Source organism: Arvicanthis niloticus, chromosome X (genome assembly GCF_011762505.2).
Source record: "Arvicanthis niloticus isolate mArvNil1 chromosome X, mArvNil1.pat.X, whole genome shotgun sequence".
Taxonomy (NCBI): domain Eukaryota; kingdom Metazoa; phylum Chordata; class Mammalia; order Rodentia; family Muridae; genus Arvicanthis; species Arvicanthis niloticus.
Genome location: NC_047679.1, coordinates 130,309,125 through 130,333,304, shown reverse-complemented (window position 1 = coordinate 130,333,304; position 24,180 = coordinate 130,309,125). Strand labels below are relative to the sequence as shown.

General features: G+C 36.4%; 1 protein-coding gene and 1 pseudogene across 1 annotated transcript in view; both read right to left on the bottom strand.

Annotated features, from left to right (window-relative positions):
- Vamp7 (vesicle associated membrane protein 7) overlaps nucleotides 1–23,616 on the bottom strand; it is a 25,690-nt gene extending 2,074 nt beyond the window's left edge. Inside the window, exons 1-7 of the mRNA XM_034486047.2 lie at nucleotides 23,476–23,616; nucleotides 17,560–17,714; nucleotides 15,060–15,117; nucleotides 13,698–13,835; nucleotides 11,631–11,721; nucleotides 8,669–8,736; nucleotides 821–913 (exon numbers count right to left, since the gene is read on the bottom strand). Of these exons, the coding sequence (XP_034341938.1) occupies nucleotides 821–913; nucleotides 8,669–8,736; nucleotides 11,631–11,721; nucleotides 13,698–13,835; nucleotides 15,060–15,117; nucleotides 17,560–17,705 (594 nt within the window). The 5' untranslated portion in view covers nucleotides 17,706–17,714; nucleotides 23,476–23,616. The remainder of the gene's footprint in view (nucleotides 1–820; nucleotides 914–8,668; nucleotides 8,737–11,630; nucleotides 11,722–13,697; nucleotides 13,836–15,059; nucleotides 15,118–17,559; nucleotides 17,715–23,475) is intronic.
- LOC117694229 (ubiquitin-conjugating enzyme E2 K pseudogene) lies at nucleotides 5,167–5,892 on the bottom strand (annotated as a pseudogene).
- Nucleotides 23,617–24,180: the final 564 nt, after the last annotated feature.

Below are 24,180 nucleotides of genomic sequence, written 5' to 3'. Positions count from 1 at the left end.
TGAAATCACATATTAATTCCTATATAATTTTGTCAATAGACTGAACTGGTTGATAATTTTATATACTAAGTGTGTCTCTGTGTATATATGGGTATGCACACCTTTCAGTGTATATGCAGAGGTCAGAGAACCCTCAGTGTCCTCCTTTACTGTTTTCCTATTTATTTTTTGAGACCAAGTCTCTCACTGACTATGAAGCTCACCTTTTCAACTAAGTTGTGTTACTAAACAAGCTCCCAGGATCTACATGTCTATATCGCACATGCTGGGATGACAGGCATCCATGGCTATGTCTATGCTTTTAGGTAGGTTTTGTAGATTTGGATTTAGATCCTCTTGCTTACAGGGCAAGAGTCATCTCTTCAACCCGAATTTTATTTATCTCATTATGCACAAAAACTCTCAACAGGAAAAAAAAAGAGTTTAAGTGAAGGGCGATATTTAATGCTGATTTAACAAGAAAAGATATTTCCTGGTCATATATTTTACGATTAAAAGATGAATGTGGGGCTGGACAGATGGCTCAGCAGTTAAGAGCACTGACTACTCTTTCAGTGGTCCTGAGTTCAATTCCCAGCAACCACATAGTTACTCACAACCATCTGTGATGGGATCTGATTCCCTCTTCTGTTGTGTCTGAAGACAACTACAGTGTACTCATATATGTAAAATCAATCAATCAGTCAGTCAGTCAATTAACCAATCTTTAAAAAACAATGAATGTAGCCCAACTGGAGTGATAATCATTAATAAAGAATCCCAGCACCCAATTTCTTAAAGAGTTAAAATAAGCTCATATACTAAAGAGAGAAAAACTTACAATTGATACAATGATGATGATGATAGTGAGTTTGATATTCTTCATACACATGGCTCGAGCAAGATTTCTGCTGGTAGTTTTGAAAGTGACAGACTAGAAAACAATCATCAGTTGTTTTATTCTTCACACTGACTATATGAATGATTTGTAGTAACAACCTGCAAGTTTTTATTTTAATCAATTCTCTCACTTTTATTGTTCTAAAGATGGAACCCAGGGCCCCAGATCATAATAGATAAGAAATATAGAGAGAATACCTTGTGCCATGTACTGTGAAAGCATTTACCTGTCAATAAAAAAAAAGCCCTTTGGCCAATGAACTGAGGCAGGAAACAGGAGGTGAGAGTTGGGGCGGGGAGAGGGGGAGGGAAAGAGAGATATGTATCAGGCACAAGGGAGATTCACTTGAACAGAGAGAAAGACAGTTGCTAAAACCAGAGAACAAAGAACTACTGAGCCAAAGTCTAAGCCCTATCTATTTTCATTAGTTTTGTTTAAATTCAAATGTCTTTCCCCCTTCCTTCTCTTTTCAAGTAGAGACTGGTCATTCAGAATCAGTAGTTACCCAGAGCTGAGTTCTTTGAAATTGATAATAAGCAATAAGAACTCACTTATAAGGCTTCACTTATTTTCCTTCTCTTTGTAGAAATGCAGTGTTGAATGAATAAGTGATTTTTTAAGTGGGAAAACATTTTATATTTTAAATTTTTAATAAGAAAGTCTTATTCTAAACCAATTGGCTACAAGCATATTAGCTGGTTCTATACAGCATGATCTTTGGGCTTTGAACCACACATACAAATGTTCGATTTTCCTAGGAACATATGTATTTACTTTTTGTAAAAAACCCATAGGGTCACATTCCTTCAGTTACCCATTTTCTTTTTAATCATCACTTTTTCAGTGAGTAAAGCATTTTCACCAAGACACAAGAAGTTTAAAACAAACAGATAAACAAATAATGAAATGTACTAATTACCTAGCAATTCTACTCCTAGGTATATTGTACAAAAGATACTATGTGAAAGCTCAAAAGAGCCATATAAAAATGTTTTGGATATTTTTTCATATCTAAAAGTAGAAATTACCAAAATATCCAAAAACCATAATAAATTATTATATAATAATCAAACAATTTATTACTATATTTACACAGTCAATCAACATGTCATAGATTAGTGTCACAATTTTGACAGAAAGAAAAACAGAGTAAATGTTATAGCTTCTTTTTATAATTTTTGTAGACTAGACATGCTGGTTTGAATATGCTTGGCCCATGGGAAGTGGCACTGTTAGGAGATATGGCCTTGTTGGAGGAAGTGTGTCACTGTGTAGGAAGGCTTTGAGGTCTCTTAATACTCAAGCTCTGCCCAGTGCAGAAGAGAGCCTCTTCTTGGCTGCCTGTAGAAGACAGTCTCCTTCTGCCTGCCTTCTGGTCAAGTTGTAGAACTCTCAGCTCCTTAGCACCATGTCTTCCTCGATGCTGCTATGTTTCTTTCCATGATGATAATGGAATGAACCTCTTAAATGATAAGCTAGCCCCAATTAAATGTTGTTCTTTATAAATGTTGCCTCGGTCATGGTGTCTGTTCACAGCAATGAAGACAGAAGAGGTACCAGGAACTAGGGTATTGCTGTAATAGGCCTGACCATGTTTTTGCTTGGAAGAATGTGAATTTGAAAAGCAGTGGAATGCTTTAAGTGGGGTCAGTGGGCCATCCTAGTAGGAACATGGAAGACAGTGGTGCTGAGGGTGATTTGAACTTTGGGGGCATGGCTCAAGAGGTTTTAGAGAAGATTTTAGTATGTTCCCTAGAGATCATTCTTGTGATATTTTGGTGAAGAATGTGGCCGCTTTTTGCCCTTGTCCCAAAAGTCTGACTGAGGCTAAGGTAAAAAGGTTTTGATTAATTGGATTGACAAAGGAAGTATCAAAAAACCCTAGTTTAGAATTTGTCCTTGTGGTTCATCCTTATGAGGAGCATTTTGATCAAGTGTAGCAAGGTTAGAAAGAAAAAATACAAAATGCACGATTCAAAGATTAAAGAGGCACCAGGAAGTGAGATGGAGCTAAATCCTGTGTTCAAGGATATTAAATGGAAATAAGGAAGTGGTGACCTCAGGGTGAGATATCACTCAGTTAAGCTTATTATTTTTGAATCTGTAGTTGAACAAGGGATAGTTATATCATGTTAGGGATTATTATGACCTGGTTATTGTTTTCATTTGGACATAAGGAAACATGATTCTATATCAAATTGATAAGGGATGGACTGTGATGTCTATTTTTGGTTGTCAGCTTGACAATATCTGGAACAAACTACAATCCAGAACTTATAAAGATCTTGTGAAGATGATTTAAAGAAAAGCTTAGGTCTAGACAAGGTAGTAACATCGCTTTAATCCCAGCACTCAGGACAGAGGCATGCAGATCTGTGAGTACAAGGTCAAACTACAAAGCAAGGTCCATGACAGCCAAGCTTAGGTAGTGAAGGAAATCATCAAAAACAAACAAAAAACTGATGAAGATGTAATAGAACAAGGGGGCCAAGTTCAAGCCCCATCAAACAGCAGAACTTGGCAGGTTCAGCCATGTGGCTATGGCTTTAGAGTGAAAAATAGAAGGGGTTACTTGGACAATTGATGCTGGTTAGCTGGAGGTAAATTAGTGGTGATTAAAAACCAGCATCACTGAGGTGAAATCTTCTGGGAAGTGTTTTCTGAGAGCACAAAGAAGCTGTGTTCCAGAGATAGCCAATGTTGTACCTCATGCTGCAGCTGTACTTGGTAATGTGTAAGAGTCACCCAGGTGGTACTGGTTTTGAAGGCATGAAGGGGACATGGAGAGCAGCTGAGGCTCGGCACTGTGAGAGGCCATGGAAGGCCATTGGTGAAGGTGCAGCCTCTGTTGTAGTTGATTGTCCAGGACTGAAGGCGTTATGAAAATGAGCTGAGGCTTGGTGCCATGAAGACAGCCTATGAGAGGCTATTGGTGAAGCCTAGTTGCAGCAGAAGACCCAGTGTATTGGAGATGCCAGTACCATGGGATGATCACCAAGAACAGCAGTGGCAGTGGAGTGAATCAACCTGAGCTTAGAGTGCTACAGAGGGCAGAGCTGGAGAAGTGACAGCAGCCCTTTGGAGAAGCCCAGACAATCATGTGTGGATCCCAGACACTGGAGAAGAAACTGTGAAGCTGAAGGTGCCTTGGAGACCCCAAGATGTTAGGGATGCCAGAGCCATGGAATACCTGTCAAGGAAAGCTGCTAACAGGGGATGGAACCAGCCCAAGAGAAAGAATTGTGGTGCAGTCAACAAAACTGAAAGGAGTTGGATATCAGGTATGGAGATGCAGAGTTTGAAGTTTGCCCAGCCCGTTTTTGGTCTTGCTTTGGTCCAGTTATTTCCACAATATGACATTGTGGAATAGTAATGTATATCCTGTGATATTGGAAGTATGTGAGCTGCTTTTTGATTTTGATTGTATAGGGTATTACAGTTAAGAGACTGCATAAATCTCAGAAGATACTTTAGACTTTTAAACATTGTTGAGACTGTGATAGACTATTGGGACTTTTGAAGTTAGATTAAATGTATTTTGTATTATGCTATGGCCAGGTATGGCCCCCATAGACTCATGCTTGAACAAGCCTATGGGGACCAGGAAGTGGAATGTGATGGTTTGAATATGTTTGGCCCATGGGAAGTGTCACTATTTGGAGGTATGGCCTTGTTAGAATAGGTATGGCCTTGTTGGAGGAAGTGTGTCATTGTGTAGGTACGGTTTGAGCTCTCCTAGTTCTCAAGCTCCACCCAGGTGCAGAAGAGAGGCTTTTCCTGGCTGCCTGTGAAAGACAATCTCCTTCTGCCTGCCTTCTGATCAAGATGTATTTCACTGGTCTAGGATTCTGCACAAGTAATATTCTTCACTGTTAAGAAGTTGCAGGATACCAGGTTATTGGGTATGCTTTTCTATACTATTATTACAATGCTTATAGGGAAAAATAATTTTGTAATGTTTAAAATGGTGGTCTGTTCAGCTACCCATCTGAAGAAGTTAGGTAGAAGCATGCACGTAAATCCAAAGGTACAGAGAACCCATGTTAACAACAGTAGGTAGCTATGATGCAACACCAACAATGCTCAAATATTACCTTAATTATTTCAAAAAGCCTGAAGCAACTTGCTAGTATTATTGAACTATTAAACATTAAAGTAGCATGTTCTAGCTTATCTAAATTTTAAACTATTAAGAAAAATATTACAGTATTTCCTCTTTTTAAATTACACAGATGTTTAATTAACTTTATTTACAGAGTAGGGATCCTCCCCTCCCCCCAGATTCTAGTGGTACCTAATAGCACCCTTGGGCAAGAATGCTAGTTTAAAAATAATTGTGCAGAATCCTAAGAATAACAGATATTTGTGCTCATTTAAAAAAAAAAGCAAATGTGGCTAGTAGCATCTCTCTATGTCTCAGTTACTCAAAAGTAATTTTGTTGCAGTCTCTATATAACATGATTTTGAAGGCACGGCTACTATTACTGCATTCCTACCAAATCCCACAGCAGTTTTGTTTTGATTTTTGTTTTTATTGTGTGTGTGTATCCTGCACTAGAAAATGGTTTTCCAGCATACATATATGTTCAAAGTTAAGCTGTTTGTTTGCACATTTCCTGATTTTGTTTGTGCTGATTTGCTACTATTGCATCTTGTGGATCATCTGGTTCTGCAGTTGTCAACAGTGCTTGGAATGACAGGAGCATGTAGAAAGTCATTGCTACCATCCACTGTTTTTTCAGGATATCCAAACATGTATCCCCTCTGACAGAACTAATAATTAGGATGCCATATTTTAGTGACAAACGAGACTTTAGGAGGGTTAAATGGATGTGGCTCCTTGAATGAGAAATGTCCCCAGTGGGCTCTGGCATTTGAACATAAAGTTCCCAATTAGTGACACTGCTTAGGGGTGTTTGGGAGTTGAGGCATTGCTGGAGGAAGTATTTCACTGGGGGTAAACTTTGAGAGTATACAGTCTCAGTTTAGACTTCCAGTTCTCTGTTTCACGATATAATCTGTTCCCTGCTCCTGCCACCATGACATGCTTGTTATCATGCCTCCTCACCATAATGGACTCTTTACCACTCTGGAACCATAAGCCAAAATAAATTTCTTCATCCAAAAAGATAGTGATTTTGATAAGGGCATTTTATCACAGCAATAGAAAAGTAGCTAATAAAATGGAAATGTTTCCAGTATTTTAATCTCTACTTGGTATCTTACTCCTAATATGGTGTGTCTTTGCTGTGAAGAGACACCATGACCTCCTCCACCATTTCTATTACCACCACCACCACCTCCACATGAACATGACTACTACTATCCCTGCTAACACATTTCCCATCAATGTTGGAATCCCCACCACATCCTGCCACCTAAATCTCTAAATGGATCTAAAGCTGGCTCCACAAGATACAACTCATGCCTAGTATGTTAAGTAGGCCTCAAATCCCACAGATGGTTAGGTCAGAGGTATGAGGGGGTGACCTAATATTATTCTGCAAAATGGCTATAAATAATAAACTGCCCCTAAGTTCTCTTTATATTAGTGCATCTCCCAACCCATATAAGATTCTTCTTTTTACAAAAGATTGTGATTAATAAAGTGACGTATAAACTGGTTAACATGCAGATAATAACAGACTGTGGACTGACCATCTCTAAATGGGACATCAATATCATACTTTCTCTTCCATAAGTCTCAGGAAGCATCATGGATGAGGGGGTAAAAAGATTGTAAGAGTCAAACATATTGGACATCTGCAGCAAAACTCTTGTCAGATATTACAGAGCTGTTGAATGCATGGATTCACAGCAGCTGTGAATACATTTATAAGATTAACACAGCCAAAATCTAAGCATGGATGGGGGATGAGGGAGGAGCTCATGAAATCCCACCCTCAAATAAAGACCTGTTGTCAACTGATGGCTGTTAGGGGAGGAAGAGTCAATTTTCTTTAGAGATGTCATCCATGAGAGGTTGCCTATGCTCTTGTAGACTGTCCTACACCAATGCATATACAGGTAGCACTGAATGAACTCAGCACACAAAGTTGGGAGAGAAACATGCAAAAAATAGGGGATGAATTTGCAGGGATGTAAAACGGGGTAGCACTGATCAAAATGAATTATAAGTGTATATGAAATTTTATCACTGAGAGGCCTGCTCTTTTCTGAAGGGGAGAAGGAGTAGATTTGGGAGAGAGGAGAGGTGTGAGGGGAGGAACTGGAAGGAGAGGAGGGAGGGGAAACTGCAGTCAGGATACAATATATGAAAGAAGAACAAAGAAATAATAAAAAGAAAAATTAAAAAATATAAAAATTAAAAATCTTTATATAATTCTAATTACCACATACTTTGATGAAAAGCTTATAAAATGCCACAAAACCCAACAGTTGTCATACAACCTCCTACAACCTGCCATTAACAGATATCAATATTAAAATTGACAAGTTCAAATACCTGTTAGAACATAACATGTATAATGTCAAGCATTTTACATATAGTTTAATTCTCAGAACTCAATGAAAAAAGTATATTGCCATTTTATAGATTATGACAATTGAGGTAGAAAGAGGTTATGTAATGTGCTTAAGGTCATACTACTAGAAAATGGTACTAAAATCCAAACAGTCTGATTCTAAAGTTCAGGCTCTTAATCACTAGTCTTGTTGCTAGTCACAATCAACATGATTATGATGCTATATAGTCATTGTGATATTTACAGTATAATCACCTTGGAGACATGTATGCATGTCTGTGATAAATTATCTAATAATTAAGTAGGAAGATCCACCTTAAATATGGTCAGCATCATTCCCTGACCTGGAGTTCTGGACTGAATAAAGAAGAGAAAGCAAGCTTAAGAGAGTGCATTCATTGCTTTCTGCCTTCTGAATATGAGACATAATAAGATCAGCTGCCTCCTCAAGATTTTACTTCTAGGACTAAACCCCCACACTGTGAGCAAAAATAAACTATTCTAAAGTTCCTTTTATCAGGTATTTTGTCACAACAATGAAGAAAGTAATTAATACCATGATTATAATCATGGATTGCTTTTAATATGTGAAATTTTAATCTGTTAAAGCTCTCCACATATTTATTTTTTCAAAACACTTCTACAGTGAACTACATAGAAAATGTAAACAAATATGTAAGAGTAGAAAAAAGTAATTAATGGCACATTTCAACCTTTGCCTTTGGCTTGATATAAGGAAAAGATCAAGCTAACACTATAAACACCAAAGGACTCACAATGAGTCATAGCCAGCCAAAACTTCAGCAGAGGTACATAAGGTGATGAATTATCAATAGAAAAACTTTGCTTCAATGCAAAGCTTTAGGAAATTATTTTTGTATAATGAATATATTTTTCTAAAAACCTTCATTAATGGCTACTGAGAGACTGGTTGTTTTGTATGTCTCACTGCTACCTTTCTTATCATAATATGATGATAACATAGACATGAGAAAGGAAATAGAGAAACAAACCACCTTAGTATAAAATTTAAGACCAGGGGTTGGAGAGATAGCTCAGCAGTTAAGAGCACTGACTGCTCTTCCAGAGATCCTGAGTTCAATTCCCAGTAACCATATGGTGGCTCAAAACTATCTGTAATGGGATCCATATGCCATCTTCTGGTGTGTCTGAAGACAGTGACAGTGTACTAACATACGTAAAATAAATAATTAAATCTTTAAAATTTAAGACCATTCCCAAATTATCTTAGCCATCAGTGCAATTATTCTAATACTTTGGGAAAAATAAATTCCATACTTACTGAATCCACAAGGTTTTCTGTTTTATCTATCAGCAATTCCAATCTTTCTCCACGTTGAGCAACCAAATCTGGAAATATTTTTAGAAATAAAAATAATGTTTTATATTAGAAATAAAGAAACCCACCTACCAAAGCCAAGTCCCTAAAACTGAGATTGAAATTTTAGGATGTCACTATTTGACTACAGAAGAAAAGCAGCTGACCCAAATTTAAGACAACAGGTAGTTGCAAAAAGAGAGAGCAGATAAGCAGTTTCCCAAACAGCTTATTTATAGAAACAGGTAGCCCATTCTGTCCCTAACAAACACCCCCCCCACCCCAGATTGGAGAATATAAACTGTGTTGTTCTTTTGAACTCTGGTCATTGAATGATTAGGTCCTTTGCCCTGATCATAGTGAGGTTAGAACTCAAGATGGCACCTCTTTGGCATTAAACAAAGCCCACTCTAGTTTTTTAAGGTCAAATAAATTCCCATTTTTATTTTTTCCTGTAAACTTAATCATTACATATCTTTAAAATATATATGCAATTTTGAAGCCAGCTAAACAACCCCAAAGTTAAGTTTTTTTTTTTTTTTGTCACCAAGCATGAGAACTTGAATTCAATCTCTTGAATACAAATAAAGATAGGAGAGAATAGGCTCCACAGAGTTATTATCCTCTGATCTTCACATCCATACTGTGGCAAGTACCTGGCAAGTACCAGGTACCACACATAAATAATTTAAAAAATTAAAATATGAATATAACAATAAGAGATTGAGTCAATAATTTCAAAACTCTGCATAAGAAAAATCAATGCCTAGATAAATTTAAAGTTTAAAGTTTATTCTATATAAAATATGTCAAGAAAATACATACCAATTTATCAGAAAATTCTCAAAAAAATCAAAAGAAAGAAATATTTTTCAACTTATTATATGGGTCCAGTATTATCTTGGTATTAAAGTCAAACAAAGACATCATCATAAAAGGATCTGGTGTATGGCTCACTTGGCAGAGTTCTTTGCTAGCATGCATAAACCCTGGATTTGATCCTTAGTACTGTATAAACTGGTACACACCTATAATCCCAACACTATGGAGGTCAAATCAGGGTGTGATGGTTAGTTTTAATTGACAACTTGATACAACTTAGAATCACCTGGGAAGATAGTATGAATGAAATATTGTCTAGATCAGGTTGGATTGTGGATATATCTGTGGGGAATTGTCTTGATTGCCTTAATTGATGTAAGAAGACCCAGGCAAAATATGGGTGGCAACTATTCCCTGGTTTTTGGCCCTGAGACATATAAGATAAGAGAAAGGTAAATAAGCACTAAGCAGGCATGCATTTACTTTTTTATATTCTTCGCTATAGATGTGATGTAACTGACTGTTTCAAGCTACTGCCTTTGTGAATTTGCTGCTATGATAGACTATAACATGGAATTATAAGTTAAAATACACCTTTTCTTTTCTAAGCTGTTTTTCTCAAGGTATTTATTAAAATAACAGAAATAAAACAAAAATGCAGGAGAACCAGAAGTTCAAGGTCTTTAGCTAAATAATAAGTTTAAGAACAGCCAGGGATACAGAAGCCTGTCTCACAAAAAGGACTCCATAAATGGAGAAAACAAGTAAGCTAACAACTCCTCTCCCTCCCTCTCTCTCTCTCTCTCTCTCTCTCTCTCTCTCTCTCTCTCTCTCTCTCTCTCTCTCTCTCTCATAGTGGGAGAGGCCACCATGGGTTGGTGATCTTGGGTGCTATAAGAAAGCAGGCTGAACAAGCCACAGAGAACAAGCCAGTAAGCAGCATCCCTCCATGGCTTCTGCATCAGCTCCTGCCTGCAGGTTAAAGCCCTGCTTGAGTTCCCGTCCTGACTTCATTTGATGATGGTGTAGCAAAGTCACAAAGACATGATGTAGGAGTGTAAACCAAATAAAACCTCTCCTACTCAAGTTGCTTTTATTCATGGTGTTTCATAGCAGCAATAGTCACCACAACCAAGACACTTGCTGATACACAGGCCAGGGAAGCAAGTAGGGGTAACTGCAGATCTTCAATGTTCCCTTCTTTCTTCAAAAGCCAATCTCCTAGCCTCACTCCTAGCTTTATAACAGAATGCCTGCTGTGGCCTACCCTCCCTTTCTGCTATCATTTTAAAGGATCACACAGATCTTCTCCTCCAATATTCTCCCACACTCAGCTTTGTCTCAGCCCCACAACTCCAGTAGGTATTACCTGGAAACCCACCAGCCAAGCCTTCCAGAGAAGCAAATAGGCCAGTGAAGAAGGTAGGTGAGCTTCAGCTCTTTACTCTTCCCTCCTTTCCTCCAAGTTCAATACCCAAGTCTCATCCCCAGCTCTATAGCAAACTACCTGCTTCGGCCTCTCTGCCTCCATTCATATACTAAGCAGATGATAATGAAACAACCTCTTAACCTCCCTCCAGTGGATCCACTCAGCCCCTCTCTTCTAGCACATTCCCATTCCTAATTGCCATATCCCAATACCTAGAAACATACTGAGCCAGGAAGCCCCAGTGGGATACTTAGAAAGATTCCCTACCAGGCAACATAGTCACCACACCCTCCTAAGAATCAGAGAGGGCAATAGAAACCAAGAAACAAAACACACACCCAACAAAGGCAAGACCAGATATTCAGTACCTAGGCCAGTAGTTATCAACCTGTGGGGACATAAATCAGATATCCTGAATATCAGATATTCATATTATAATTCATAACAGTAGCAAAATTATCATTATGAGGAAGCAATGAAAATAATTTTATGATTGTGGTCAGCACAATATGAAAAACTGTATTAAAGGGTCACAGCATTAGGAAGGTTGAAAACTACTGATCTAGATGGTGAAAACAAGGAAGTGCTGTTTCAGCCTCTCTACATTAATTTGACTAAAGTCTAGTCCATTGTTATTTGTGTTCGTATGAATGAAACTATGTAGTTGAAACATACCTATGTTTCTGACCATTATTCCTTTCAGTTCATCCACTTGTGCTTGAGTCTCCATCACTCTTTCTAGGCTCTTATTCTCGGAGTGATGCTTCTACAAGATATTAAGTTTTAACTTGTAATATTAAGGCCTTATTTATAATAATACATAAAGAATAACAACCTATACTAAAGAATGATATACAGTTATGGTTTTTATATAAAAGAAACATATATCAGGAGAAATAGCTTTAGATTTAGGAAAAATGTCGGCATTATAAAATTTGCTGTCATATTAAATGCATTTTAATATAAATATATTAAGTAAAACTCAGAGAATGTGTTACAATATATGAAATATATGAGACTCTTAGGACAGAAGTAAGGGGATATATAATCTGTGATTATAAAAGAAGGAGAAATTTAAAAATGACTATAGTTGGGGTGGGGAAGGACAGGATAGGATAAAGGTACCCTCGATTCTTCACTTATTTAATATTATGAAATATAGGCATGCTCACTTTTAAAAAAAAAAAGTCTGTTCTTTTATCTGATGTGATCACAACATTGGCTTCTCACAAGATCTAGAATCTAAAACACTGATGATAGTATATATAGGGAGAAAATTATTCAAAGGATCACACACAGATTTGGAGCTAATAACAAACCAGTTAATAGTTTTGCTGCTACTTAGAATGTATTTAAAAATAGGAAAAGAGTGCTAGAGAGATGGCTCAGCGGTTAAGAAACCGACTGCTCTTTCAAAGGTCCCAGTTCAATTCCCAGCATCCACATAGTGGCTCATAGCCATTTATAGTGAAATATGCTGCTGCCCTCTTGTGGCCTACAGGTGTACAAGCAGACAGAACACTGTACAATATAATCTTTAAAAAAATAGAAAAAGAGAAACTAATTAAAAATTTTCCATATTCACAGTTAAATTATAGTTAGAGGTTATGTCTTTGTACTCAGATAATCTTACAGGTAAAAGGAAAGTATTTTGAAAGATGCTGACCATCATTTGTATCATAAAATGCAGATTAAAAACACAATGAGATGCCAATGTATACCCACTAAAATGGCTAGAATGAATGACAGACACAAATGTAGACAAAGATGAAAAACACTGAAACTGCTAATGAAAATTTAAAATGGTACAGTAGCTTTGGGAAAATAGTGTGATAAATTTTAAATTACATATTACTTACCATATGGCCCAGAAATTTCATTCCTAGCTATTTACCAGAGAAATAAAAACATATGTCCACACAAAGACTTAAGATTCACAGAGCTTTACTCATAATAGTTAAAACCTAATGGCAACACAAATATCTGGCAACTGATAAATGGGTAAAACATTATATAGTATTGTTCAGCAGAAAAAGAAAATATGCTGATTTACTCAACGTGTAAAACTAGTATAAGCATTATAATGAGAGAGAAAAAACAAGACCCAATAGAGTACCTACTTTCTGACTGTACTTAAAGAAAAATCTAGAAAAGACAAAACTAATCTACAAAGATAAAATACAGATCAGTAATTTGCTGGGTTAGAATATCTGGGTTGGTGATTTACTAGGAAGGGGGATGGGGAAAGTTTAAGGTGATGGAAAGGTTTTTTATCTTGACTATGATATCATTTCAGAGTTTTACACACACACACACACACACATACACACACACACACACACACACACACACCATCAATTCAGTTGACAATGAGGAAATTATGCAGATGAACAGATTTTCACATGACTAATTTGAGCTATTAAAAAATCAAACTTACTTCATGGATGAGAAAAAGATTTATATATAGGTTAAAATGCCAGTTGACATGTTTAGTGGATTTAAGCATTAGATGGGTAGTCAAACTAACCTATATTTAGCACTCTTTGAAATCCTGAGATATGCTATTAGTAATAGAGAATATCACCAATTAGCTTTCTACACTAAAATGAACCCTTTACATCTTTTAATGGGGAAGCCTTATTATGCTGTGTTCTACAGGTCAAGGCCCTTAGATTCATGGCATTTGAAGGTAATAAAGAAGAAAATATAAATCAAAACACTATAACTTGAGAAAAACCTTACCAATTGTGCAGCCAATACACTCGAAAACTCACTATTCATGGCATATGGGAGTGCAGTCTGTGCTCTTGAACCATAAGTAGTTTGGAACCTCTTCTTTACTTCGTTCAAAAAACTGAAGGCTCGAGAACGCTCAAAATCCTGTAAAATTACCAACATTGTACTCATATTTACAAAGTAAACAAATATATGTGGCAGATTGGTAACAATACAATAGGTAATGTTTACTGACAAATGAGGAAAAACCAGAATTGTTCCTGTTTCATAGATTAGGAACCAAGGACTCCAAAAGACAACTAACTTGCCATACATCAAATAGCTAGTAAATTAAAAAGCTGAAAGACAAATCAAAACTAAATACAATGATATGTAGATTATTAACTTAGGGGTCAGGAATTGATTTTTAATTCTCCCAGTTCTTTTACATAATCTATTGCAAGAACCAACATAATGAGATAGTTAATAAATCCATAAAAATAGTATAGTTTGAGGGCTGGAGAGATGGCTCAGTAGTTTAAGAGTGTTAGTTGCTCTTTGAGAAGACCCAAGTTTGGTTCCAGCACCCAGGTTGGGCAGCTCACAACTGAAATCACAGCTTAAGAATTTTGCTGCTCAACTTAGACTATTTGAGATTCTATGACAATTTTCATCTACTCCAACATTATCCAATTAGTCCTTTCAGATAAAGCTGGACTTTATTGTGAAACCAGAGCTAAAAGCCACTGTGATGATCAATGTAATTGAACGCCATTTCCACTTAGTTTAAACCAAAGTTTAGTTAAACCTTGCTAGGTCCTCTGGGTATATGTTATGGTTGCTAGCCTCCTGGTTTTGTGAACTCCTAACAGTAGAAGTCAAGGTAGCTTTCATTCTTTTGTCTGCTCTTGGGAACCTTCTCCTCCTATTGGGTTGCCTTTTCCAGTCTTGATAGGAGGGTTTGTGCCTAGTCTTAATGTATCTTGTTATGCTATGTTCAGTTGATGCCCCTGGGAGGCCTGCTCTTTTCTGAAGAGAAATGAAGGAGAAGAGGAAGTGGGGGGACACTGGGAGAAATTGAGGGGAAGGGACTGAGGGGAGTGGCAGAATGTATTAAAACAAAAAAATATAAAAGATCTGAAAACAAAAAAAAACATAAGCACCAATTTCAACATACTGTATGTTGATAAAGGTTCTGAGAGATTAAGCAAAAATTATCAAAACTGAGCTGAATTATACATAAGTATCAAACTTTGTCATGAGATGCTCTTTATAACAAATGCAAAATGTAGAAAAAATTTCTATACTTTTTGTATTACCATTACCCACCATAGGTATAGATAATAACTGGCTTCATTAGTATACATAGCAAAATAGCAATATACTTACATCATCAGTGATACAAAGATACACAATCCTGTCTTGGCAGATGTAATGAAACAAATAACTGTAGAATAAAAGATATAAAATTTATTGTGGTTTTAAGCATTGCCTACTTTACTTCCTTAAGTTCTAGCTATATATAAGCCAGTTCAGTATGTCAAACTTCACTATAGTGATTACAAATACAATCCATTTTCATCTTCCCCTTCCTCATGTATTTCTATTTTTGGCTAAACTGACAGGAATGAATAAAACATGAGAAGAAATTCTCTTTCCTAAATATAAAAATGTGCATCAACCATTAAAATGTTAGCTAGAAAAGCATAATTGGGTTCTTAAGTCCTAAAGGAGAGATGATGTCTTAGAAAAGACACACAATTAAAATTAATTTCCAGTGGGCCATAGAGTTTTTGTTTAGCTTATTCCTGGCAAACACCTTCAGTAGCAAATTCTCTGTACTTTTGTCATGCAGTTGAGTGTCTGCTTTGAGCAAGTGAATGTGCAAGACAGTAAGGATACAGATTGTAAAACCATCAGTTCCTGCTTTTTTGGGGATCATAGTACAAGGAATTACAATGCAGTATGGCAAATAAGTTGATAAGGAAATTGAGGGTATTATATAGTATTCTAGGAACATAGAGGAAGCAAGTAATGGACATTTACCAAAGGGTAAAAGTGATATATGAGCTGAATTCTAAATAATAAGTAATAGATGCAAAGAGTCAGCCAAGAGTATACAAAAATACAGAACATACAGAGAAAAAAAGTAATTGCCTAGACATGATAGTGAGAAAGTAAGTAGACACTGGATTATACAGAATTTTATAAACTGCCTTGAGAAAAATGAAAATATTCAAAACAGTTTTACCTGGGGCAGGTAATATTATTATATAATATCCAAAATCAGTAGGTAATACACCACCAGAGCTTCAGTCCTACATATGCTTCTGTCTATCATACTTAATATTTTAAAAACCTGTTCTGTCTTCCTGAACAGATTTTTAAAAACAAGTATGGTAACCATAGTAACCATATTGCCAATAAAAGGTGAGAACTATTACAAATATTATGAAGAAACAAAGAAATCAACATTGAATAGTAAATTGCTAAGTACAGGTACAAAACAAAATCAAAGACTAAAGTACTAGAAGACAATGTCACTGAAGAAAAAAATGGAGATATAAGAGAAAGAATGGGCTGATAAACTTGTAGAAGACAGGTAAATATTTGGTGAGAAAGTGAAATATAATTTTGATGTTTCAGGTTTAGCTGGTTGAGTGCCCAGTGAAAAAATTCCATACATATAATGTGGATGTTTTTATTTTGGTATACAGAAATAAAAGTCATCTTATTGAAATGACAAATATGATTATGTGATTGAAATCAGGGCAAAAGGTTAAAGAGAAAAAAGTTTCAGTGATTAAACCTCACCTAACAAATATAGGAGGAGTCGGTGAAGACTTGGTTAGTGATCACAGAATGTATAAAATATTTTCTTTTACTAAAACTTACAATGTACTTATACTTCCTAGTTTCCCTTGTAGCTAGATATAAGTATGTTACTAAATTTTGGCTCTAATAATACTAGTGGAAGAAATATTCCCTTTCTCACTCTAAAAGAATTCCATGTTTTTTCCAGCATTTTCATAGGCACATACTTTGTAAGCATGTAGTGTTTTGAAAAAACTATAAATCCATACTCAAAAGACACTGAGATTATTTAAGCCCTATTACAATCTCTGGGTCCCCAAACCTAAACTGTTAAGATGTAGACTATAAAACCTGTTAAGTTTCCAAAGATGACACATTCTCTGACATATAAATGAAGAAGTCTGGTAAAAAAGATGAGGAGTTTCTCCAAGAAAGTAGAATCACTAACCACACCCCATTCCAAATGGTTGTGAAGTAATTATTTGATCATTGATAGTAAGAAGTGATTTCTGTGTTTCTTGTTATTCTCTTTTACAAATAAAAGTTCGTAACTCTCATTCTAGTGATCCTGTTTTTAGTTCAACATTGTTGATAGAAGGATGATAGCAGGAAAAACATATGACTTGTTCTGTTTTGTTCTTTGTTCTTTTTTTTTATGATCACCAGGCCATAGGACACCTGGACCAGATGGAAAGGACTGTGCATCACCCAGGAACTATGGATATACAGCAAAATATAGCAACCAGATGTTATATATAACATTTCCATATCTTTCTTTAATATATCATTTCAAGTGATAGAATAAAATAATCATAAGTTAATTTAGTAAGTAACAAGACATTTTATTGCTTTGAGATAGGGTTTCATTCTGTGGTATAGGCTGGCCTTGAACTCATAAGATCTAGTAGTAGGATTAGAGACATGAGCTACTGCCATGCCTGGCTAACACTAGCCATTTCCCAAGCTAATCAAGCTACTGTTTTGTCAAATTAATCTACCTAAAACCTTGTTTTCTACTGTTTTGACTATAATAAAATTCATTCCTTCCCTCTACCACATGCATATCAGAACTCACTTGCCATGTGAATAAGTTAGTTTATTATTTTCAGAAGGTATCTTAGCCAGAATCTGCTCTGTCACCTCCAGGAAGTTTCCTCCACACCAAGCATGTTTGGCAAGGATAGTGGTTCCCCTGGCAACAACAGCAAAAAGAATGGCCATGACTTCAATCTATTAAAAGTAAAAAAAAAGGACACAGATTTAGAATATTACTTAGTCCATGAACTTTCAAAAGAAAACATCATTTATCTACATCCACCTAGAGATAGTATTGAACAAGTCATTATAACATAGAAATTAATGAAAACTTAATAGGAACTGAGGGCACAGATCAGTAGTATAAAGTATGCTTAGTATGCTTGTAGACCTGGGTTTCAACCTCATCAATGAGGAAAAAAGTGAACAACCTCAAGGTCTTCTACAAGTTTATGACTTAAAGTGCTTATAGTTACAAATCAATGTGCACACAGGCTGTATTTATAAATTATATAGCAAAATTGATACTCTTTTGAAAGCAATGGTCACAGATAGCAAAGTGGCATAAAAATGCCACCACAGTTCAATGAAATAATTTCATCCTGAAAATTTATCCTAGGAAAATAGTTTAGTAGAAAGTAGACTCTGGATTCACAAAGATCACTGTTAACAGTAACAACAACCCATATTTATTAAGTACTTACCTTATAACAGATATTTAAGTGCTTTAAAAAAACTGAGGCACTGACTCCTTAACTAGTTTACACAAAATTACAGAGCTAGAATGATATGGTAATTTAAACCAGACAGTGTGATTCTAGAACCTACATGGCTCCATAGAACCAATAATATGATTTATGCCTATATAATAATTACTTCTAATATAAAGGCATTAGCCATAAAAGCAACCAAATGAAATTCACCCAAACCTTCCACAAGAGTGGTTTTATAATTTATGTTAGAACCTTCATAAACAAAGTATTATCAAAACAAAAGGGCATGACTTCAAAATTACTTTCCTGATATTTGGATAGGAATATGCTCATTTTTTCTCATATAACAAGCCAGATTTTCCTGCTTCATGGTTTAAACTATGGAAATTAACAAATCGACTCTTCAGTGCAATATAATTTAACATGTTCATTTCACCAAGTAAATCAATGGTTTTTAAACTATAGTGATACTATGAATTGTATTGGGTAGTATAATCTCTTAAAATATGATTTTTAAACTAGAGGTCAGGTTTTGAAAATTGTAGTTAAATAATCTGGCCTGGAGAAGCCTAGAAAAAAAATAATTTACATAACCATTCTTCATAACACAAAGTAGAAAATGATGAAGTGCTTGGGGTCAGGTAATCTGCTGAGTCCCAACTGGACTCTCAGCATTGAAGGACATAGAGAAAAGGCATTCATCTATCTTTCCAGCTGATCTTCATTCCTACTGCCTAAATAAATTTGTTCCCTGAGGTTATGTCTTCATCAGTCTTTTATCTTCCTTGACCTAAAATCCTCCCATGATCAAGTGCTGCCATTATTATTCTATTAGACTCTTGTCTATATATTATCTTTGCTTTTCTACCTCCTTTTAGATTACTATACTCTGGCTTTTACTCTTTTTGTTTTAAGATTTATTTATTTTATTTATATGAGTACACTGTAGCTGTCTTCAGACACATCAGAAGAGGGCATCAGATCCTATTATAGATGGTTGTGAGCCACCATGTGGTTGCTGGGAATTGAACTCAGGACCTTTGAAAGAGCAAGTCAGTGCTCTTAACCACTGAGCCATCTCTCCAGCCTCTTGGCTTTTGCTCTTAACAATCCAAAATATAATGCTTCCTAAAATCACCAACAGCCTCCTTCTGTGCTATAAAATAATAGTCACTTTTCTATTATCACCTTTGTCTCTCAAGAACCAACATGCTAACTAATTCTCATTCTTGAAACATTCCCATGTATTTGGCTTCTTTGGCTTACTTCTTGAAGACTTTTTCTCTCCTAACTTATCAGTAAATATTGAATTCCTCAAGGGACTGATTCTATGCCCTTTTAGCACAGATGAGCTCATATGGACTTGACATTTAAAATATGATCCATAAAAGATACATTGCATATAAAAGAATAGGGTCAATGATAAAACCCAAGACACAACCTACAACTGAGGGAAAGATAAAACAGTAAAGACCCACAAAGAAATCTCAAGAGGACCAATTGGGAAAATGTAGCCCAGAGGCCAAAGGGAAAGAAAACTTTAAAAGGAACAGGTGTTAGTGGTAGGATGTGTTAGCTCACAAAGAATGAAGACTTCATTCAATTCAATCAATAGTGACTTCAATTTTATAAGGAAAGAAGCTATTGCCTAGGGTTACTGAGACATATAGTGAAACAGACAAGAGCAAAAAGAGATACAAAGATAAGAATTCATTTGGTACATAGATGAGAAAGTAGGTCACTCTGCAACTTCAAGAAGAAAAACCAAGCTTTGCAGCAAGATATAAACAAGATTGCTTTCATCAGATGTAAGTTTATTATGAAACAAGGGCCAGAGGTAACTGTTTAAAATGCCTAAATAATCCTACATTGTATTTTAAAAATAGGGTAATTTACTCTCTTTAAATCCTATTACTATTCCATGCTGAGCTGGTTAGACTGTACAGAGAACAGTGGATTCAAATCTATGTATGTCTAGCCTGGCCAGAAGTGAGAAATCTGGAGATGATGTCATACAAAGGATGGCTTAGGGGAAAGACAGTTAAGAAAAAGAGAAGAAAGGGGAATGTAAAACAGTTTTTAAGTTTATAGAAAGTGTACATGTATTGGAGTAGAGAGCACACTATTCAGAGTAAAACTGGGAACAGTGGATATAAGTTATAGAGAAATAGTGCAGGTTTCCCCCCTCAATGAAAATAGTTCCTAATTAAAATTTAGACTGCTAAATATTGCATATATACCAACAGAAATCTGATTTTCTTTCCAGATGTTACTGATAGAAATGTTTTTATTTCTTGTATTACTGAAAAACCCTACCTATAGTCAAATCTTGTTTGCCTACATTGTAACTCTTTTGCAGTTAAATATTGATGAGGATTGAGATAACAGAAACAACTGTAGCAGAAAGAACACTTACTGTGTTTGAAATAAGGAAACTTAGCTCTACGAATTATGAGCACTATGTGACTGTCTAACCACAAGATGCTATATAAAATAGCATTCAGAAATTGCATGGAATCATAAGCAGACACAGAAGCAAAAACATGTAATGGAAGTATCAAATTTTCATCAATGCTGTTTCTGCCAATTCTCTTAAACATTTCTCACTTAGGCCAATAGCTATTATTCCAATTCTACTTAGATCTTGTAAATTATTTTTCTGTGGCAGGCATAAAAATTACAAATAAAAACCTCCAGATGGGTAACCACTGACAGAAAATTATCACCTCAAAGCTTGAAAGGCCAGAAGGTAAAAATAAAGGTGTTGTTAGGTCCATATTCCCTATGAAAACTGTAGAGAAGAATCTTTAGTCTCATAACTTCTGGTAGTTTGCTAGCAATTCTTTGGCTTGCAGTTGTAGCATTTTAATTTTGCCTCTCTAGTCAAATGGTGCTCTCTCTTGTCTTCACATAACATTGTCTATTCTATCCTCATGAGACCAATCATAGTAGTCATGTCTACTCTACTCCAATAGGACCACATCTTAACTATATTTACAAAATCTTATATGAAATAAAGTATCATATACAGGTATCAGAAGCCAGGACTTCAATATAACCTTATGGAGGACACAATTAACAGTACTCACTGTTCCTCTCAAATCAATCCTATTCTCCCTTTTCCATATAATTCACATCCCTTCTACTTCTAAAACCAGCTACCTTGTCTTTTTTTCTCAGTGATATTAGAGACTTGTCCTTATAGCTATGAGGTAATATACTATGGTTTGGATTTAGAGAATCTTGTAGTTGGATGTGGTTGTGTACACCTGTCATACTAGCACTTGGGAAGCCGAGGCAGGAATATCAAGCATTTAGGGTAATAGTGAGTTCCTGGTCAGCCTGGATATGATGGCCAAAGCAGTAGACAATGGAGATATGAAACTCAGGAAGAGAGGACTCCTACTAAAGGGAGTCATAATACAAAGGGAGACAGACATAAATAAATGGAATACGGTATAAAGGATGAATAATATAGGAATGACCACAATTGATCAAATTAGATAGGATTATGTGATTCTAATATTGAATAAAGAAAGGAACAACTATGTACCAATCTATCAGCATTTTCCGCAGTATACTGTTAACATTTCTCCTTAAAAGAGATGTTAAAGTGTTTGCTTTACTCTATCTTCCCAATTCTCAGCACAATACCTGACAAAGAATATTTACTGAATAGTTAAGAGAACACTGGGTGCACTTAAAATACTATAACTGGTAGATAATTTTATATTCTATAGAACCTGTTAAGAAGAGTATTTTTTAAATATCAAACACTCTCTCTAATTCAGGTAACACAGTTCATTGCTAGTTATCCAATCAACAACTCTTTAGTTTAAGACTGTGATGGCTTGTATATGCTTGGGCCAGGGAGTGGCACTATTAGGAGGTGTAGCCTTGTTGGAGTAGGTGTGTCACTGTGGGCATGGGCTTTAATACCCTTGTACTAGCTGCCTGGAAATCAGTCTTCTGTTTGCCTTTGGAACAAGATGTAGAGCTCTCAGATACTCTTATACCATATCTGCCTGATTGCTGCCATTATCCTTGAGGATAATGGACTGAACCTCCGAACCTGTAAGCCAGCCCCAATTTAATGTCCTTATAAGAGTTGCCTTGGTCATGGTGTCTGTTCACAGCAGTAAAACCCTAAGACAGAGACATAGCAGGAAATAAAGTCAGTGGCAAATAAACCACATATTGTGATGTAATAGCCTTGGAACAGATAGCAAAGAAAGAACACTGTCAAGCCAGACAATTTTAAAAAGGGGAGGATGTTTATGAAAAGTTTGGGTATAGACTAAGATTACTCTTGTTGCTATCACAAGTATTGTTTCTGAAAAATGATCTCAAGTCCAGTCACATCCCTCTCACATTCTCAGGATAGAATTTTATTCTGTCAAGCGAACTACCTTTTAAGTTTTGCATTAACCAACATACAGCACCATATTGATTTATTATTCCTATTTATCCCTGTTCCCCCAGAATGTAAGTTCCTATATTAGTCATCTCCTATGTCTTGTTTGCTACCAATGTATCCCATGCACTTAACGGAGTACCTAGTATGTATTCATTCTTTAATAAATATACATTAAGTACATTGCTTCCAGACATAGCTATTCAAAGGGAAAGAAAATTTCCAAAGAGAATGGCGATACAAGTCACTGAATATGATTAATAAAATCTAAAGAAAAAGACTTGATAATTCATCGGTTATGAGAGTCAGAGCTATATTAACCAAAGAGCCAAGTACATAATCAATTTGGTAAACATTTGCCATCAAGAAAAAAAACCAGTAACATGCTCAAACAATAGGTTTGAATGGAGATATACTACCTACTAGGACTGAGAAAGAGGAATGGCAATATTGTCAAGGGTGTAAGGGAATTGGAACTCACAATGAAGCATGAACAAGCAGAAGGAAATCATGAAGCAGAAAGTGATATTGGTGAACATGGGTGAAAAGAGTTTTTTGGCTACAGAAGTCTGCAAAACGCGAATGAGAGAGACTTAACATTTTCACATCCTGTAATGACAACTTAAATGACGCGTTTTGACACTAACCCGAGACTTCTTCAGCAGTGTAAAAACATACTTTGCCCAAAGTGGAACTGCTAAACAATTAGAACGGTAGACAACATAGAAATAAAAGCCACCCATGTCCCACTTTAGCATCTTCTAGTTTACACCTTCTCCCTCCCTGTCTCTCTGTCTCCTCACCGCAGAAAATGCCCCATTCCATTTACCTGACCGGGTACCCTCTAGCGGGCACTCGGGCTCTTGACTGAGGGGCACAGGTCTTCGTAGGGTCGCCCACTGCCTGAAACAAGAGATGGATAGGACCTGACGCCGCAAGCTTCCGTGTAAAGCGCCCCGCCTACGCGTAGCCTCCTGGGAACGTGAGCTCTCCTCCAATGGGAGCAGGCTAGAGGACGTTCCCAACCCTCCGCACTTCCCAGAACCCGTACTGCACTCTGGGAGTAGTAGTTCTGAGTATAATGGTGCCACGTCTGCCTTAGGGTCGGGTCAACAACTCATAAACATCGAACGCTGTTCTATAATTCCAGGAAACGAGAAGATGCCAGACAACACAAGTAGTCTACCAGTATAACCACCAGAATAAATGAGGAGTTGGGCTTCCCCCGCTATCTCCACACTGATTCTCAGCAGATAATGTCGCCTGTTCATAGACAAAACAGAATGTCTCTGACAGGAACCCTCTGTGCTTCCCCTATGAAAAAATTTAACTTCATTGTGTACCTCACCAATCATTTCTCCCATGCTTTGGCACCAAAAATAACAGCAGCAAAGCAACAACAGTAAGCTGCAGCAGCTACTTTCTTGTGATTTGAGTCTGCTATGGTATATCCTTTTTCTCCTTTCTCATCACCACTTCCCCCCAACCCCCAACCCCTCAAACGTCCTGCTTCCTGGCTCTGTTTACCAACATT